Genomic DNA, 20490 nt, shown 5'->3' with positions numbered 1-20490 from the left:
GGTTGATTTTCGCTGGCCTTGTACTGCTGCCAGACACCGACAACAGGCCACTCACCTATGGCCGCTCCACCGGACCTCGTTGCTTTGTAACATCAAGCCTAAAGTGGATCTACCACCAGAGCTTCGGCCGAGGAAGAGAGGAAGACGAGGAAGCGTCCATTTAAACCACCTCTTCCCTCCATCATTCTGTCTAATGTCCGTTCACTCCGGAATAAAATGGACTTACTTCACGCTCGGTGCTGACTAGAAAGGGCATTTAGTAACATCTGTATCTTGCCCTGTCTGAAACCTGGCTCAACGAGTCAGTCCCTGACGCCGATGTCAGCCTGGAAACTTCACCATCATCAGGGCTGAGAGAACAAGTAAGTCCTGGGTGGCGGGGTCTGCCTCTACATCGACAACAGGTGGTGTAACAACATCAAGGTGCACCGTAAAGTGTGTACACCCAACCTGGAGATGCTGACCATGTCCGTGTGTCCCTACTATCTCCCCCGGGAATTCCCAACTGTTGTGATCAGCTGATCAGCGCAAACGACAAGCGGAGCTAGTTGCCAAGGAGGGCAACACAATGCTAGCCAAATATCCCGGAGCTCCAGTGTTTATCCTGGGGGACTTCAACACATGCGGACTGGACAGTGTGTTAACATCATTCCAGCAGTATGTGGATATTCCCACCAGGAGAGGAAACATCCTCGACTTGTGTTATGACAATATCACCAGCACTTTGCATGCTCATTTATATCCCCCACTCGGAGATGCAGACCACAACGTTATCTGTTTACTTCCTCTGTACAAACCCGTACTGAAAAGCCACAAGCCACAGTGCTACAGTGCTCCACAGTGGTTGGAAGACCCCATTACACAACTCCAAGGCTCCCTGGCATGCACCACCTGGAGTATCTTTGATGGAAATCTGAATGACAAGGCTAATGTCATTACAGATTACATCACATTCTGCATACACAGTCATTCAAGTTAAAGTAATTAAAAGATATCCTAACTATAAATCTTGGATAACTTCTCAAATAAAACAGTGCCTGAAGGAAAATCATAAAGCCTTGACCCTCAAAGACTGGCCTGGCCTCAAATTGGCTAATCGGAAAATAAAAAATGGGTTCAAAGCAAAACTGGAATTCAAAAACAAATTAGAATTTGAACTTTCTGGAAAGCCTGTTTAGTGTCCATGCTACCAAATTAATGTTCTACCTGGATGTGAAACTAAACCCAACCACAGTGCAATAAACAACTCAGAATCCCTTGCAGTTGAACTGAACACCTTCTTCACCCGCTTTGACAAAGAGGACTTCTCTGTAGAGCCAGACCCCTTTTCATAGGAGGACGTAAGGAAACAACTAAGACGATGCAAGCTAGGCAAATCCCCAGGGCCTGACGGCATCCCACCTAGGGTGCTGAAGTGCTGTGCCCTGGAACTCGCCCCGATTCTCCACTCACTCTTCTGTGAATCTTACCGCACAGCCACAATACCCACCACCCTCTGGAAAACTGCCACCATCATCCCAGTCCCCAAAAACCCCGGCCCAAAGAACCCAACCATTACCGTCCCATTGCCCTCACCCCCATAATCATGAGGTGCCTGGAAAAACTACTGCTCAACTTCCTTCTTCCGGTTGTCACTCCTCAACTGGACCCCCTTCAGTGTGCCTACAAAGCTAAGAGGGGCACAGATGACGCTGTGGCCTCCCTACTGCACCTCCTCCTCCTGCACCTGGACTCCCCAGGCACCTTTGCCAGGATCCTCTTCGTGGACTTCAGCTCTGCTTTTAATACCATCCAAAAGCATCTGATGATCCAGAAGCTTCACTATTTCAACATCTCCACCCGTCTGATCCATCTGCTGCACAATTTCCTCAGTGACAGACGGTGCGGGTGGGCAATACCACATGACCTGCACTCACCATCAACACCAGAGTGCCGTCCTCGACTACCACAGCACCATCACACACTTCAGCAAATAGTGTGAGGACAACCATCTCCCCCTCAATGTCAGTAAGACCAAAGAAATCATCATTGCTTCCCTGACACCACAGCACCCCATTACTATCAATAACCAAACAGTTGAAATGGTTGACAGTTTTAAATACCTTGGAATAACACTGGACTATAAACTCGACAACCAACACACCACTGACATCTTCAAAAGGAGCCAGCAAAGACTGTCATCCGTAAACTCAAAGGACTTTATGTTTCCCCCCATCTTCTCCTTCTACTATATCAAAGCATCATCCATCCAGCGCCATATACTGCTCCTCCTATTTCTACAACATGCTAACTCACCAACCGGACAAAATTCACATGAATCACCAACACAGCGTCAAAGATAATCAGACTCCCCACCACACCCAATCTCACAGAAATAAACAGCATTGTGAAATTTTTGTATCTCATTTTTATTTTTTTTTATCTTGTAAAATGTCTAGCAGCTTTGTTTTGTTCTGTTCCGTTTTTATTGTGTTTTTTTGTTTTGTATGTCTTTTCAATATATCTTGCCATTGTAAAATTGAAAACTGTAAATAAAGTAGTATAATTAATCTCAATGAGTCTTTTATGTGGTTAAATACAGGATATATATTCTGTACTGTGTGTGTTTGTTGTATTTTTTTTATTTAACTTATTAATAACTTCAGTCACATTTTTCCAGACCTTTATACAGGACTACCCATAAATAACACAATAATAGTATTGCCATCATATAATGCTTACCAGCCTGGTATTGGGGTGTACGACACAGTAATCTGCCTGCTGCACAGATCCCTGCTACACCTGGAGGACAGGGGGAGCACGGTGAGGGTCCTGTTTTCTGACTTCTCCAGTGCTTTCAACACTATCCAGCCATCACTGCTCAGAGGGAAGATGGAAAATGTGGGTGTGGACCAACAACTGGCTGCATGGACAATAGACTATCTCACCAACAGACCACAGTATGTGAGGCTCCAACACTGTGTGTCTGACGTTGTGCTCTGCAACACAGGTGCCCCTCAGGGTAAGGTGCTCTCTCCCTTCCTCTTCACCCTTTACACCTCGCACTTTACCCACAATTCCACACTCTGCCATATCCAGAAGTTCTCAGATGACACAGCCATTGTTGGATGCATTTCTGAGGGGAACAAACTGGAATACAGGACGGTCATCAGGGACTTTGTCAGCTGGTGTGAGCTCAACCAGCTTCAGCTAAACACTAGCAAGACGAAGGAGATGATTGTTAACTTCTGGAGGAAAACATCCCACTTCACCCCGGTGAACATCCAGGGATTGGACATTGAGGTGGTAGATAATATAAATTCCTGGGTGTTCCTGGGTAAAAAACTGGACTGGACTGACAACATGCTCTCTACAAGAAGGGCAGATTCGCCTCCACCTGCAGTGGAGACTGAGGTCCTTCGGAGTAAGCAGGGCTCTCCTCAAGACTTTTTATGACTCTGTGGTGGCTTCAGCCATCTTCTATGCTGTGGTCTGCTGGAGAGGGAGTAGTAAGGACAGGGACTGTCCTCTGCACTCCATTGAGGAAGTGGGTAAAAGGAGGATGTTAGTGAAGCTGACATCCATCATGGACAACACCTCTCACCCCCTACATGACGCTGTGGGGTCCCTGGGTAGTTCTTTCAGCAGCAGACTGTTACACCCTCAGTGTAAAAAGGAGAGGTTCTGCAGGTCTTTCATCCCTGCTGCTGTCAGACTCTACAACACCTGATCAATGTTGTAGTTTGTTTTTCAAATTACCACCATATCATAGCTTTACCACTTTTACCATCGTTTTTTTTTTTATATCTGTATTTATTTATTTCACATAAATGCTGCTGTGAGAAGGAAATGTCCCCGTTGTGGGATTAAAGTAATACAAATACAAAATATAGCTTCCTATATGCATGTGTTTTTATTTTTTTATTACTTATTTTTGACTAATGCTAGGTTACTGCGTTGACCTGGCTGCGGAGATTGCAAAGCACTGTGGGATACGCTACCAGCTAAGAATTGTGGGAGATGGCAAATATGGAGCAAGAGATGCAGAAACCAAGATCTGGAATGGTATGGTTGGAGAGCTGGTGTATGGGGTAAGATTTGACACACACAGAGACACACACAGACACACACAGACATACACAATCCCACTCCAGCTGTACCCTGACATCATTAGTCAAATTTTGAACAGGTTTGGATTACCAACATCCAAACCCATTACAAAAGTCTTTTAGTAATTTGTCATACCACAACCCAGGAGAATCCAGTTGAAGTTGATTTTCCGTTCTTCTTTAGTTATCCCTTGTGTGTGGCAAGACCAAGTTCCTGACATGGCATGTGAACAAAGTGATAAAAAAGTATAATTGGATGGTGGTTAGGTGGATTTTGCAGTAAATAGGTAGGTAAACTGGGTAAGTGACATAGGTGGTAATAACTGGACTAGGTGGATGGTTAGAATTAGGTAAATCCAGTGGCTAGGTAGTGAGGTCAGTAATACACATAACTGTAGATAAATGTAGCAGCTTAAAATGAAAAAGGTTGGGTTTAGTAAATCCAATAAATCTGATAAATTCTGTTGTTACGTAACTGTAATGGGTGCTGAAAAGTGTTATAGGTACGTATATGATTATAAATGCACTGGATGGATATGGTTTGAATCGGGTAAATAAGGTGTTTAGATAAGTGAGGTAGGTAGTGCACATGGATGCTGAAAAGTGCATTTAACAATAGGTAGATATGTATTATAGATAAAGTTGGGTGGTTAGAATGGATTGGTGGTTAGATGAGTGAGGAAGTTAGCAGTAGGCATGGAGATTATTAATTAATTCAACTCATGCTCAACAACTCATGGAAAAAAGCACTAATGTTGAGTTATTGTAAATGGTAAATGGACCTGTATTTGTATAGTGCCTGTTTAGTCTTCCAACTACTCAAAGTGCTTTTACACTACTTGCCCTTTCTCACACATTCATGCGCAATCAAACGCACAGATGACACAGCAATTTGGAATTCAGTATCTTACGCATACTTTGACTTCTGGCTGGGAGGAGCCTGGGATTGAACCAACAATCCAATCCAATCCAACTTTATTTGTTAAGCACTTTAAAAACAACCAAAGTTGACCAAAGTGCTGTACAGGAGAATAAATAGGACATCATAAATGTAAACAGTGATGGTGATGATGAAGACCACTGTGAGGAATATAGACAGAGATGGCGACAACACTGGAAAGTTCCCGTGGCAGACAACACGGACCAAGTCCGACGGGGATGAGCTCGATGTCCGAGCTGCAGAGGCTCTTTCACACAGACGTGCCTGGCGTTACACCACCTGTTGTTGATGAGCACGGACAGTCCCCCTCCTTTCTTCACGCCGGTCGCTGTGGTGTCCCTGTCGGCTCGAACCGTCTGGAAGCCGGGAATGGTGACATTGGAGTCCGGTATCTGCTCGATGATTGCAGGGATGTAGAGTGTAAAGCTCCTCTTCTTCATCCTCCGTTTAACCCCCGCTCTGCAGCCTCACCATCTTCTCCTCAGCTCCTCCGGTATGGAGGGTCTCTCTCCAGTCAGGATGCTAGGGGGCCTAAGGGCGATCATCTGGTCGCGGGTGAAAAACAATGCGACTCCCCGTCGCCATGGAGACCAGCGTAAACAAAAAATAAAAAGTGCTCAAAAACGCCAAAAAAGTATTTAGGCGACATGAAAAAAGTAGTAAGAGAGTAAGAAAGTAAGAAAAGAGTTCAAAATAGCAAAAACACACTGAAAACACACTAAAACTACAACAATGAAAGGAGCTGCCATGACAGGCTGCCGTTGTCGCCGGTGCCATTCCATGGAATAAAATAATAATAGCTGACAAAACAATAACAACCTTGCGATTAGCGGACGACCCGCTCTACCTCTGAGCCACAGCTGCCCCTTTGTTCAGTTTTACAACAGACACGCTTTACAAAGTTTTTGTTCTTTCGGCTAGAAATGACTAAAAATGGTCTGTCATTTTCTCTGCCCTGTCTCTCCTCCACGCGACTTGCTTCTATGTCTCTCCAAAGCATGTTGTGCGACAGGAATAATCATCCGTGTATAACACATTGGGCTGTATGGCTGTGTATTGATTTGTGGATTAAACGAAACCTCAATGAAATTTGCCTTGATCATTTTTAGTAATACTCGAGTAAATCATTTCACCCCTACTTGAGACATATTGTTAAAGGACGAGCTAGTCTCGATAGCAGTTATCGATAAGCTCGGACCTTATTGATTTTCGGGTTTTGACAAATTTGGAATCAGTTCTGTATACAACCAGGTCTTGATCCCCATCCCCAGTTAGCAACCTATTTTTTTTTAGGGTGCAAGTTAATATTGTATTATAGCAGCTTATAATGTTTTTAAACATGGCCAATAGTATCTACTGATTTGATCCGTTTTAAAGTAGGCAGGGCTTATACCACCATGAACAGGGAGTCCACAAAAGAGAATAACTTAAAGCAAATGTAATTCACAACTAAGCTTAACACGCAACAAACAGGATAGGTAAGCAACATCAACAATAAAAGTACTTGATCAGTGGGAGGGATGCTGTGGTGAGGAGCCAGCTTTTATTGGCTGGAAGCCCATGTGAATCAGATGAGTTGACAACCCTACACTATCTGCTGGGCTTGACTAGGAGAGCCTTTTAAACAGTGGGTTGAGGTCACACAGGATTTTGATACAAAATATTGTTTAATTTTCCTCTTTCCAACAGCAGACTCAAGTCCATGAAGATATTACACTGTCAAACACTTCTTCTTTGTCTCTCCACCAGAAAGCAGATATAGCAGTTGCTCCCCTGACAATCACTCTTGTTCGTGAAGAGGTGATAGATTTCTCCAAACCCTTCATGTCTTTGGGAATCTCCATCATGATCAAAAAGCCACAGAAGTCCAAACCAGGAGTCTTCTCCTTTCTGGACCCACTAGCCTATGAAATCTGGATGTGCATTGTCTTTGCCTACATAGGAGTTAGTGTTGTGCTCTTTCTGGTAAGTCTGTTTATGTGTATATTTGTTTTGTTCCCACAAGAACTCTGATGTTATGGGCATTCATGAATATTCTGCCTGAAATGTGCTGACGGAGTGTAGTTAAAGCCTAAAACAATTATAACATTAATATCTCAGCAATGCACATGTCTGAAGACACATAATGATTCCAATTAAAGTGTACATGTTAAATCACATAGATTTTAAATTGACAGAATCGTGAAAATATTGCTTAGACAGCCTGTAAGAATCTTGGCCTGCATTACGTCAAATAGCCCATGTGCAGATTTTGATGCAGATCCATACACAAAACTACTATATTCCAAAGACGCGGCATCTGTTCCCTTCTTAAATCTAAGTCCTCAAGCACATTCATACCTTTTTGTTTTTTCATTATTGTGCTCATCCTGTAATAAAAATGGAATCAGAATTTCAAGATCAAAATCTCTGTTAATTGTGTGACAAAATAATTTATATTCAAGGTCCATTTAATTGCATTTTCAGAGCTTTTGTCACCTCTCACAGACTAACTAGTGTAAAGAACAGGCCCAGTTGTCATCACATTACTGAAGTGTGGTGACATAATAACAGGTGGTTGTTTGTCGATGAGCTGATTACCCCCTGTTCATAGAGGATAGGTGGACTATCCTTCCATAAGACATTGGTTCACAAATAAAAATTAATATTCACCCTCAAATTCTCTACCTGTTTCAATCATTACCCATTGAGATACCTGAGAAACAATTTAGAATATGGGATAAAATCATTTCAAGTTTTATATGGAATGGTTATAGACCAAGAGTCAAAACATTACAGATTGAGAAAGATAAGGGAGGTATGGTGCTGCCAAACCTTAAGGAATATTTTCATGCAGCACAAATGAGACGTGTAATTTGCTGGTGTGATAAAGACTATGTAGTAAAATGGAAAAATTTAGAGCAATTTGTACAAGGAAGAGAAATTGAAAGCCTTATTGGGGACAGAGAAGAAACAATGAGTATGATTGAACAGGTGGATACTGTCACCCAATTTACATTAAAATTGTGTTTTAACTTGGTATAAAAATATAGACTGGAGAAAGAGCTTAGACTACTTCAATGGGTGGCCTATGACAGGCATATTCCTAGTGCTCTTGACCAGAGGTTTAAACACTGGATTACAAGTGGAATAACAGCAATATGGAAAGTAATACAAAAAATGGGAATTTCATGAGTTTCCAGGAGTTTAAACAAAAATATACATTACGTAACCAGGACCATTTCAGATATCTGCAAATAAGGGACCTTTTGGACAAAGAAAAAAAGCACAATGTGAATTTGGATGAAAATGGAATAATGAGAACCATGATTGGAATCTATAATTCAAAGAAATATAGAATAATATCTACAATATATCACCAACTCATGGAGAAAAGAGGGAATACAACTTCATATGTAAAACTGAAATGGGAAAGAGAGCTAGGTGTAAATATTTCTGAAGATGATTGGTTGCATATTTAGAGAACACAACAGTGAACGACATCATCACGTACTTTGATTATTTTGTTGGAAAAATGTAATTAGATTCTTTGTCATGCCCAGAATTAAGAACAAATACTTATCTGTACCACAGCCATGTTGGAGAAAGTGTGAAGCTATAAATGTAGATCATTCTCATATTTTTTGGCTTTGCCCTAAAATTATAAAATTCTGGGAAGATGTTCACCTGGTTGTCGTCAAAATTCTGGGTTATGATTTATCTAAGTTATTTATATAACTATATTTTGGCAATATGACCGGGAATGTTGTGTAAAAAAAAAAAAAATTGGAAATTGTGAATGAAATACATGTTATGGCACAATTGAATCATAAGATAAGGACCCAAGAAGAACAATATTGAGAAAAGTGGAAGAAATAGACGCCAACGATAGGATAAGGACTACCACACTGACAATAGTATAAGAACAAACTGTAGAGACATGGCAGAGACGTCATTGTTTTATTTTTTTTATTTTTTTCATTTTGATATTGTTGTTCTTGCTGGTGTCCGTATGTTGCAAATATAAACAATAAAAAAAAGTTATCAAGAAAATACGGGACAAATTGGGATGGTCCGAGCGAGTTGCCTACCCCCATGTCTCAGACAAAAATCAAAACATTTCTCTTTTTATTAAATCAAATTATAGAATGCTTTTGTATTTCTGAGCCTTTGTGTAAACTGTGCTATAGATAGATAGATAGATAGATAGATACTTTATTCATCCCTAAGGGGAAATTCACAGTTTCCAGCAGTATCCACAGACTGATAACAATTAGAACAATAATAACAACATGAGGCAAAATGCAAAATAACCAATAAAATAATAAAATAAATGTAATAGCAATATAACGAGCATTAGGTAAATGTCCTAAGGTGCATGGTCAAATCCAGTTCTTAAAAGGCCTTAAAAGGTGCATAAGTAGGTGGTCACAAAATGCAGGGTGGTATAGTTTGATACAGGGCAGACATATTGGAGTTTGGAGTTTTTCAGTTTTCCTCCCCTGGGTGGGGTTAGGGTTAGGGTTACATTGCGCCTAAAGCTGGTCATCCGCAAGCATATGCAACCTTTCATGCCTGAACATTTAGCTTTTGCTCTTGTCAATACAAAAACTTGTTTGTGTGCATTGTTTACTTGTTTTGTTTAAGTACAGTACGACAGGAAAATATAAGCAATGATCATACTATGTTCTAGGTATCCAGATTCAGCCCCTATGAGTGGACGCTAGAGGAGCCAGAGGATGGAGCTTTGCCTCTAACAACTGAATCCACCAATGAGTTTGGAATCTTTAACTCCCTTTGGTTCTCTTTGGGTGCTTTCATGCGGCAGGGTTGCGACATCTCACCAAGGTTAGTATAGCCATGACTCTACTCCCGATGTCTTTCGGAAAAACGTATGAATTAATCAAAAATAAAAGGTTTGAAAGATTTTTTTGACAAGTCGACTGGAGCCAAGGTGGTTGATGCTGCTGAGCTAAGAACTATGAGAGTGAAAAAGACAAATACAAACAGAGAGAAACACACAGAGGAAGACCAGAAAAAGGGAAAAAAGAGAGACAATAGGCACTGGAGCACTGTCACAGCCGTAACCGTTACCTTCACACAGAGTAAAGTGATGACCCCTGACTTGGTATTACATTTTACGGATATTGTGGATTTGGAAGAGTTTTGAGGAGATTATTTCCTGGTCGTGGTGTTTTGACTTTTCTAATGCACAATGAGGCTATTCAGCAGAGAGTGAAAGCCCTGTGAATGTATCTGGTGTTCAGGTCAGGTTTAGATCTTTATAATAATCTAAACATTAAAAATAATTTGATTTAGTTGAATTCAAGGAACATAATGGTGAGATATAGGCCTACTGTGTATATTTTTCTTTTTTTTCCCTCTTAAAATCAAAAAAGCCTTGCAACCCCTCAGGAAGCTTTATTTAGTCAAGCTTTTATTTTGCCCTAGTCCGGGCGCGAACATACAATATTGAAGCAACACTAAGCCAAACACTAGACTAAAAAGACAGTATAGACTTACACCAATAGTCTACAATTTTGTTAAAGTTCACTGTCAAGATGCGATGGACGCATCGTTTGTGTAAATAGAGATGAAATTAAAAAATAGATGAATCTGATTCTTTGACAAGAAGTTCTTGAAAGTTGGTTAACGGACTGCTTGTTCAGTATGAAAAGCCAACACCCACGGGCGCCCGCTTAACTCAGTCGGTAGAGCTGACGACCCATGTACCAAGGCTTAGTCCTTGCTGCAGCGGCCCAGGGTTTGAGTCTGACCTTCAGCCCTTTGCTGCTTGTCATCATTATCAAATAAAAGCAATAAAAAGGCCAAAAAAATAACAAAAAATGTGCGCCATGATGTGGTGTAGACTCACAGAGAAATCTCTGCTGTTTGTTTCTCCTTACATCTCTTGCCTCTGAAGCAGAGTGTATCTGAGGCCAGACCATCCTCTCAGTCTGCTGTAAGACATGTCGCTTTCCACAGGTGTTTCTAAAGCCTGGGGCACTCTGGAGGGTGGTCATTGAGAAGACGAGTGGTGACAAGACGTGAACATGGTCTCAGCAAGCCTCACACCGTGGATAGAAAGCCCTCTCGGTCACTAGGATTTTATGGCTAACTGCAGTACATGCCACAGTGGTACATATTCCACCATAGACTGCCAAAGTGAAACCAGAGCTTCTAGGTTCTAAAAAAGGGCAAGAAAACCTCACTGAAATTCACATTTACAAAAAACCTATAAAAATCCAGCCCTATAACCGTACAACCTATAAAGTCCTATAGTTCACTAAATTTGTCCAGACAAGGATTGTAAGCAACATAAACAACATTGATTTAATAAGACAGATGAAAGAACGAGAGATTGTATTAAGTTATACAAACTAGTGGGGATTTTCTTTCTATTAGCATAGCAACATATAACCAGGTCCAGGGAGAATGCTCCCTGCAACATTTTACAACAGTTAACCGTCAACAACATTGTCAGAAAAGGCAGAGTTACAGTACAACAGGTCAAAGGCCTTCAATCATTCTAAACTGGGTACTAAACTTTCACCCAAATAGTGTATGAACTTCTCATCTGAAAGCTCAAGTTATGAAACTGTAATAAAAGCATATCATGGTCTGTTTGTCTGTTTGTCTATGTGTGTATTTAGGTCTCTGTCAGGTCGTATAGTGGGGGGTGTGTGGTGGTTTTTCACTCTGATCATCATCTCGTCATACACTGCCAACCTAGCTGCCTTCCTGACAGTGGAGAGGATGGTTTCTCCCATTGAGAGTGCCGAAGATCTGGCTAAACAGACAGAAATAGCATATGGAACCCTGGACTCTGGATCCACCAAGGAGTTCTTCAGGGTAAGGTCTCGATCAAGTTTTTTTTGGAGTAAGTCATTTAATATTGATTATCAGCCAATACCAAGTCCCAAGCAGATATTTGTATTTTCCTAGATAATGCAGGTGTAGAGTTAACACTTCATGTACATTCAATTTATTAAAATCAATCTTGGTAGCTCCCCTGGTAGAGCTGGTGAACCAAGACCAAGTCCTTGCTGCAGCGGCCATGGATTCAAATCCGACCTGTGGCCTTTGCCTCATGTCTCTGACTGTCATTACTATATATTATTGTTATTGTGGTTTTACAAAAAAGAATGAAACACAATAAACATACTTGTGAATAAATAGCTCTACATTGCATCAAAAAAAAGACTTCATTTGAACTGTTCCTTCATCTATTTTTTTCCCCCCATACAAAATAATGTATAAAAGATTCCAATTTGAAGCTCACTGAGAAAGCTTAAAAACACTGGTTGGTAAAAGCAAGTATATTAGGGCCCTTATGATTATGTAGTATTTGTTTTGTGCACTTTCAAATTCAATGCCAGTCTGTTGTATCTAACATCTATTGTCATTTATTCACAAAGTAACAGTTTCACACTATTCCAATGATCAGCAGTTGGTAATGGTAACATGCTGAGGAAGGGAAAAAGAAGACAAAGGATAAAAACGTAGATTTAAATAAAGCCAGTTTTTAATATTCTAAAAGTTGTCTTTGTAAATGTTGTATATGGAGATGCATTTACTACCAGGAATTATAAACATGCTTCAGTGGTACACAGTTGTTTACAGTAAAACTCCACAGGATACCTTGAAGTACCCTGTGCTTAGGGTGTTACAGTGTACATAAAAAGGTACAGGTAAACCCAAATTGTACAGATTAAGTTGTAGTATCTTTAATTTTCTGTCTTCCTTTTTAGCGCTCTAAAATCGCCTTGTTTGACAAGATGTGGCAGTACATGAAATCAGCAGAACCTTCCGTCTTTGTCAAGAAAACATCAGAGGGGGTCCTGCGTGTCAGGAAGTCCAAAGGGAAGTATGCCTACCTGCTGGAGTCCACCATGAACGAGTACATTGAGCAGAGGAAACCTTGCGACACCATGAAAGTGGGAGGAAACCTGGACTCCAAAGGCTATGGCATCGCAACACCCAAAGGATCCCCATTAAGGTGGGTGGATCAGTATAACAATGCTAGCCAACCTGCACTGCCATGTACCATTCACACTACTAACCTGCTGCCTAGCATACTGTTCCTCTCCCCATTCACACAGTTAATTTCTCCACACCTCCAACTGAGTGGATTCAGGAACTTCCTCCCTTAGTGCACTGAAGTCTTAACAGTACTGATCAGAATACACTGGCTGACTACCTGCTATAGCAGTCAGGTGTTTTTTAGCCAGCGTGTGAGCTGTGGCTATGCTCATGTGGAGCCCTGCTCAAGAAAATAAACCACCATGGGGAGCAATGTAGTCTGGTCCCACGACTTAGTACTTAGTACTGAGTGTTGCAGTATGCGAGTGTGATGAATGGGGCATGGCGGCTTACTCGTTGTTATAATAATCCACCTACCCTGATGACATCATCTCAGTGGTTTGTATTTTGACCATGGTTACCACCTCTGACCAATGTCTAGTGGTGGTTGCTGTGACATTTTTGGAGGGCCATTAAAGTTTGAGATTTCAGGTCTTAAAGAAATGCTTCATCACAAAAAATGTATTGGGTATACACTTAGGATAATGTAGTCTCTTCTTTCTATTATTAAATGGGATAACATGATACAATGATCAGTGTGAAATATTCTCAGCCATATGCCGGCTATTTATTGTCTTTATTATTTAAAACTGACTTAATGTTCTTTCTAATGAGGAGAAATTGGTTGCAGGTTTTTAACAATTATGATGAGCTGGCTCTTTAATACCTGGATCAAAAGGACTGTTGTTTATGTGTTTATGACCTGTACGTACGTGCGTGCGTGCGTGCGTACATTTGTTTTCCATTAGAAATGTATTGTCTCTCCTTCCAAAGACCTAATTGGACATATATTCTAAGTACATATTTTATACAGATAAGATTTTAGTCATTAATCCAATTCCCTCAGGATTTCTTGCTTTAGAAACTTTCTAAGTCGTTTAATAGTGGCAAAGAGTATATTTAAAATTCCTTGAATTTACCAGTGATTATATTCCATTTCTGCCAATAGAAAATCCTTAAAGGTCCAGTGTGTAACATTTAAGAAGATCTATTGGCAGAAATGGAATATAATGTTCATATTCATGTTTTCATTAGACTATAATTATCTGAATATAGGAATTGTTGTTTTACCTTAGAATGAGGTGTATCTTCAGATGCCAAGGTTTGCCTTCCATGGAGGCCGCCATGTTGAACCGCCATTCTTCTACAGAAGCCTTCGGTTTCTTCTACATGTTTTCAGTGGATGAGTTATAGATTTAATAGATATCTATGACAAATCCATGTGCACAGCATTGAACAATGACAGCAACGTGTCTTTCCACAAGCCAGTCACTCTGAACACACCGTCACTTTTTTTGTCTGAGTAACATTTATGTTTGGTTCAAACCATATACAGTGCAACTGAAGTTACATCCACAGTGAAGAAATTTTACCCTTCTCTATACATTATTGCCCTATAGGGACCAAAATGTGTTGGATAAATTAACATAAGTTATCATATTTATTTAGCTTTCAATTGCATGCAGTCAATTGCAGCCTTAATTATCACCCATAAACTTAAGCAGATACTTGGTACCTTCCCTTTACTGGCCTTGTACTGCTGCCATTTTCTTATTTTAAGGCCAGGTCACTCACCTGCGCAGTCAAAAACATTCCACTACAGAATATATAAATAATGAAAATGATGAAAATTAAAATAAATGAGGTGTGGGTGTGTGTCTGTATGTGTGCGTGGGTTGGTGCATGTGCATTGAGCTGCATGATAGTCCCTGAGTTTGTTTCTCACTTTTGTGTCGTTTCAGCTTCTCTCTCTCCTTTTCTCTGTGTTGCTGTCTCTCTCAGTTGGCTCTGAAAACTAACTTTTTTCTGCAGAATGTTTTTATGTTTTGATGACGATTGCGGTTACTTGTGTGTCAATTTACAGTTATAGCTGCATTAAGCGATTTTTATATAAATGAAATGATAATACATTTTATAAGCGCTTTTCTAAGTACTCAAAGACACTATACAGTGCATACGGAAAGTATTCACAGCGCTTCACTTTTTCCACATTTCATTATGTTACAGCCTTATTCCAAAATGGATTCAATTCATTTTTTTCCCCAAAAGTCTACACACAATACCCCATAATGACAACATGAAAAAAGTTATTTTTTAAATGTTTGCAAATTTATTAGAAATAAAGAACGAAAATATAATATGTACATAAGTATTCACAGCCTTTGCTCAATACTGCTGCACCTTTGGCAGCAATTACAGCCTCAAGTCTTTTGGAATATGAAGCCACAAGCTTGGCACAACTATCTTTGGCTAGTTTCGCCCATTCCTCTTTACAGAACCTCTCGAGCTCCATCAGGTTGGATGGGGAGCGTCGGTGCACAGCCATTTTCAGATCCCTCCAGAGATGTTCAACAGGATTCAAGTCTGGGCTCTGGCTGGGCCACTCTAGGACATTCACAGAGTTATCCTGAAGCGACTCCTTCAGTATCTTGGCTGTGTGCTTAGGGTCGTTGTCCTGTTGAAAGATGAACCATCGCCTCAGTCTGAGGTCAAGAGCGCTCTGGAGTAGGTTCTCTTCCAGGAAGTCTCTGTACATTGCTGCATTCATCTTTCCCTCAATCATGACTAGTCTCCCAGTTTCTGCCACTGAAAAACATCCCCACAGCATGATGGTAGGTGGTATGAACAGGGATGGTATTGGCAAGGTGATGAGCGTTGCCTGGTGTCCTCCAAACATAACGCTTGGCAATCACGCCAAAGAGTTCGATCTTTGTCTCATCAGACAAGAGAATTTTGTTTCTCATGGTCTGAGAGTCTTTCAGGTGCCTTTTGGCAAACTCCAGGCGGGCTGCCATGTGCCTTTTACTAAGGAGCGGCTTCCGTCTGGTCACTCTACCATACAGACCTGATTGGTGGAGTGTTGCAGCGATGGTCGTCCTACTGGAAGGTTTTCCTCTCTCCACAGAGGAACGCTTTAGCTCTATCAGGGTGACCAAAGGGGTAATTGGTCAGCTCCCTAACTAAAGCCCTTCTCCCCCGATCACTCAGTTAGAGGGACGGCCAGCTCTAGGAAGAGTCCTGGTGGTTCCAAACTTCTTCCATTTACGGATGATGGAAGCCACTGTGCTCATTGGGACGTTTAAAGCAGCAGAAATTTTTCTGTACCCTTCCCCAGATCTGTGCCTCGAGACAATCCTGTCTCGGAGGTCTACAGACAATTCCTTCGACTTCATGCTTGTTTTGTGGTCTGACATGCACTGTTAACTGTGGGACCTTATATAGACAGGTGTGTGCCTTTCCAAATCATGTCCAATCAACTGAATTTACCACAGGTAGACTCCAATTAAGCTGCAGAAACATCTCAAGGATGATCAGTGGAAACAGAATGCACCTGAGCTCAATTTTGAGCTTGATCGCAAAGGCTGTGAATACTTATGTACAAGTGATGTCTTCGTTTTTTATTTTTAATAAATTTGCAAAAATCTCAAACAAACTTTTTTTTAAGTTGTCATAATGGGGTATTATGTGTAGAATTTTGAGGAAAAAAATGAATTGAATCCATTTTGGAATAAGGCTGTAACATAACAAAATTTGGAAAAAGTGAAGCGCTGTGAATACTTTCCATATGCACTGTACATAAAAACATTAAAGCAGTAAAACAACAACAAATAGTAAACACTAAAAACACATTAGACCAAGCTAAACATTAAAAGCAAATTATACTCCAGTTTATAGATGATTTGTTGTCTGCTTAAACAGAGCCACCTGGACATCCCAATGGATTTTTTTTGGTACAGTAATTAGCTGCTGGGCGTCTGTTGCCCCCCTTTTCCTTCCCTTACTATACACACCTGCTGGAATGTTACATGCCTCGGGGTTTGCTGTCATTTGATTAAACCACAACTAATGTTGGAATATGCACCATTAAAGCACAATATAAGCCAAAATGGATAACTAGAAACTAGATTTAAAAAAAAGACCAATCTTCAAGCCATGACTTGAAGATCAGGTCATAATGTAGCACCCACCTGAAGAAGGCCCTAATTATGTCAGGTATAATCAGTGATCCAGTAGTGCATAATCCAAAAAAAAGTTTCACTTTTTGGAGCCCTAAATAAATAAATGGGAATTATTAAATAAAAGTTCCTTGAAATAAATAAATGTAGCCATCACCAAGTGCTTGCTCATGGTGTGAACTGTTGGGTCTCTGTAAATAATTTTATGAGGAGTATGGTCTAGATCTGCTCTATTTGAAAAGTATCCTTAGACAACTTTTGTAAGCCCTCCTTGATGAAGTAATAACCACACTCAGATATGTCCACAAGGTTGCGCCAATAGTCTTTAGCCTCTGATATCAATTAGTTAAAGCATATTTCCGTGTGAAAAAGTGTAATAGCTAAAATATAATATAGGGTACATTTGATGGGTACTTTTCAACATTTATGAAATGTGTATTGAAACGGTAAATTAAATTTTTATTAAATTTGAGTCAGTTTTATAAATAACAGTAGGATGTAGGATTTAGTGGCATTTAGCAGTGAAAGTGCATATTGCAACCAAGTGAATACAGTGGACTCTTGTAGGAAGCAAGGAGATTCTACGGTGGCAGTGTAATGAAAAATGCGTATTAATATTCTGTTTCTGCCATATTCTGCAAATAGAACCTCCTAAATCGTACACACTGGACCTTTTTTATATTATGTAAGACTGATAGAGTTAAGTTTAAAAACTTTAGAGGAAGTTCAGAAGGGCAACAGAGTTGGTTGTACTCTGATGACGTACATCTGTAGCACCACCAACTGTTTCACACTACTTCAATAATACATTTTATTACCAAAAATATCGCTTAATGGAGCTTTAAGTTTAAATCTTTGGTATAATTACTATATAATTGCTATTGTTGTACTCTAACATGGTAGAACCAGATACATATTTTTAAATTTTGATGACTTTCAGTTAGTAATACTGTTGATTCAGAACTAATAGTGGATGAATTAATCACTTAACTTCTGCAAACATTATCTTCTTCACTTTTCTCGTGTCTCTGCTTCTAGCATGATTTTCCTGTTGTCTTAATGTTGTTGTTTTTTTCATTTTGGTTCTATTTAAGTTAAAGTGGGTAATTAATGTTATAATGTCAATGGCGTGTTTAGTGCAGGAGACAGAAAATTCAAGCGCTGAAAACTCTTTGGCATATGAAAATTATTATATTGAACATTTTGAAAGGAAAAAAAAAAAAAAAAATATATATATATATATATATATATATATATATATACGATTCAATTTTATTTGTATAGTGCCAATTCATAACAGAAGTTATCTCAGGACACTTTTCATATATATATATATAAAAAAAAGAAATATAGCCAGCAGTACTCAATTTTTCAAGTTGCTGATATTATACAGTATTTACAACCAATCAAATCAAAGTGAACTGAGTCCAGACCACATGGGCTTTGCTATTGGCAAGCTTGCTTTATTTACTAGTGCACAAAATATCACACACTATTAGCATCAGTTTCACTGCCTTTTTGTCATGCTATTACATCATTACTATTTTTTAACAAAGAGACGAAGGGAACAAGCTTGTACTGCATGCTCGCAAAGACGTCTACCAAGTAACAATTGAACTGAATGGCAATGGAAATGAGAACTACGAAGTTGTTTCACAACAAAAAACACTCAAATAGTAAAACTTGGGTCATTTTGCTTAATGTTCACTGTGTGTGTCACCATATTGCTGGCATGTGTTTATGTCAGCGAACTCGGATGGATCCTGCCCAAGTTTTTAACCTGGAATTCCAAATTGAATAACCATTCCATTGCAGTGTTTTGTGTTGGGGGTTGTTTTTTTCCATGTTCTGAGTACAGGAACAAGGAATTCAGCAAAAGCTCCTGCCATTAGATTGTCTCTCCTCCTTTTAAGTTTTTTTTTTGGCCTTTTATTGGCTTTATTGGATAGTGACAGCTGTAGATAGATAGGAAAGGTGGGTAGAGAGAGAGGGATGACATGCAGCAAAGGGCCGCAGGCCGGATTCCATGCAGTTCCAAAGTTTCAATTTCTATACCTGTAAGAATATGTCACAGGCATGAGAAAAACATACATATATATTTATGTATAAATGCCTACTGTATCAATTTCAGGGCCATCCCTATGTTTGCCTGTTTGTTGATAATGCTAGTATACAGGGTTTAGCCTGAACTAACAGAAAATGTTATGAGTCAGGCAGTGTGCGAACTATACCATGGCTTTTTTTTGGGAGCTTACTTTGGGATTTTTGAGTTAAAGTGAGTGAAGTTTATGATATTTAGTCATGCTTCGATCGTGATGGCAAGAATAACATATTAATTAAAGTGATACATCACCCTCATCATCATCATCATCACACATCAATAACCTAACCTTGGTCAAAGCAAGTTCCATTCCCCTTATAATTACTATTGACTGAAATAACCTTTTCTAAGAAATGTCCTAAGAAAAAAGAGTTATTCATAATAAGATTACTTAAATATGTTCAAGAAACTAGGAAAGTAACCCATAAAATTAAGTACTTTCCTCATCTGTGGACACAGTTTGCTGTTGTAACAAAGCCAAGCAGCATAAAGTGATTATTTGTTATATACTTGTGCGAGCATATCAGTGTTTAACTTTGTGCAGCCAGCTCCTGTAGTATGTTCTACTTCAGTCTAATGGAAACTACTACTAAAATTTTAAGTGCAAGACAGGATGCTCCACCACATAGCCATCAACTCATTATCTGAAAACTAAAAAAAGAATCCTTGTGCCATATGCTATTCATAAATACAGATGGATACACAACAGTCAGTTAATATATGAAGTTAATACATGACTTTTTTACAACCTGTCTGATCATCTGACTGCTTGTTTTTGTCAAGGAAACCAAAAAGGAATGAGAGATCATTACATCATGACAGATGGCAACAGATGACATTGGTCCCAGTTCTATAGAAGCCTATGGGAGATGCCTGGAGAAGCCCAATGTATCTACATCGTAGAACCTTTGATTAAAAAATGCCTCTACCAAATGAAAGAACACACAAGAACACAGAATACTGATGCAAATGTGCACATTCTTTTATTTGCTTTTAGTCTCCAAATAGTATCCAAAGATGATTATAGGTACATATTAAACAACATATTTTGATTTCGTTCAGAATATTTATCCTAAACTCAACATTTTCAAGGAACAACTTTTTTTAATTTAAAAGTGAACATTTTAATTTGACTCACCAGGAGCCACGTAAAGTATTCCCACACTCACCTTTGGATAAGTATGTTTGGAGACCAATACCAAATCAAAGCTGCAAGCAGCATTGGGCGGGACCTCGCAATCCACGCAACTCAGGGTATGCTGCGGCCGCGTCACGTGCCGTCGTAACACGTGCAGACCAAAACATGAAATTTCACGTAAATCAGATCAAAATCACCATGCTGCA

At 39.7% G+C, this 20490-nt stretch overlaps 1 protein-coding gene across 5 annotated transcripts in view; it reads left to right on the top strand.

The window, feature by feature from the left end:
• Window positions 1-20490, top strand: part of LOC127355469 (glutamate receptor 2-like) — a 105064-nt gene that overhangs the window by 58544 nt on the left and 26030 nt on the right. For all 5 annotated transcript variants that reach the window (XM_051386393.1, XM_051386391.1, XM_051386394.1 and 2 more), the window contains exons 12-16: window positions 3928-4070; window positions 6778-6993; window positions 9701-9855; window positions 11661-11859; window positions 12759-13006. In XM_051386393.1, coding sequence (XP_051242353.1) covers window positions 3928-4070; window positions 6778-6993; window positions 9701-9855; window positions 11661-11859; window positions 12759-13006 — 961 coding nt within the window. The remainder of the gene's footprint in view (window positions 1-3927; window positions 4071-6777; window positions 6994-9700; window positions 9856-11660; window positions 11860-12758; window positions 13007-20490) is intronic.

Source organism: Dicentrarchus labrax, unplaced genomic scaffold (genome assembly GCF_905237075.1).
Source record: "Dicentrarchus labrax unplaced genomic scaffold, dlabrax2021, whole genome shotgun sequence".
In the NCBI taxonomy this organism is placed as follows: domain Eukaryota; kingdom Metazoa; phylum Chordata; class Actinopteri; family Moronidae; genus Dicentrarchus; species Dicentrarchus labrax.
This window is presented reverse-complemented; position numbering and strand designations above follow the sequence as displayed.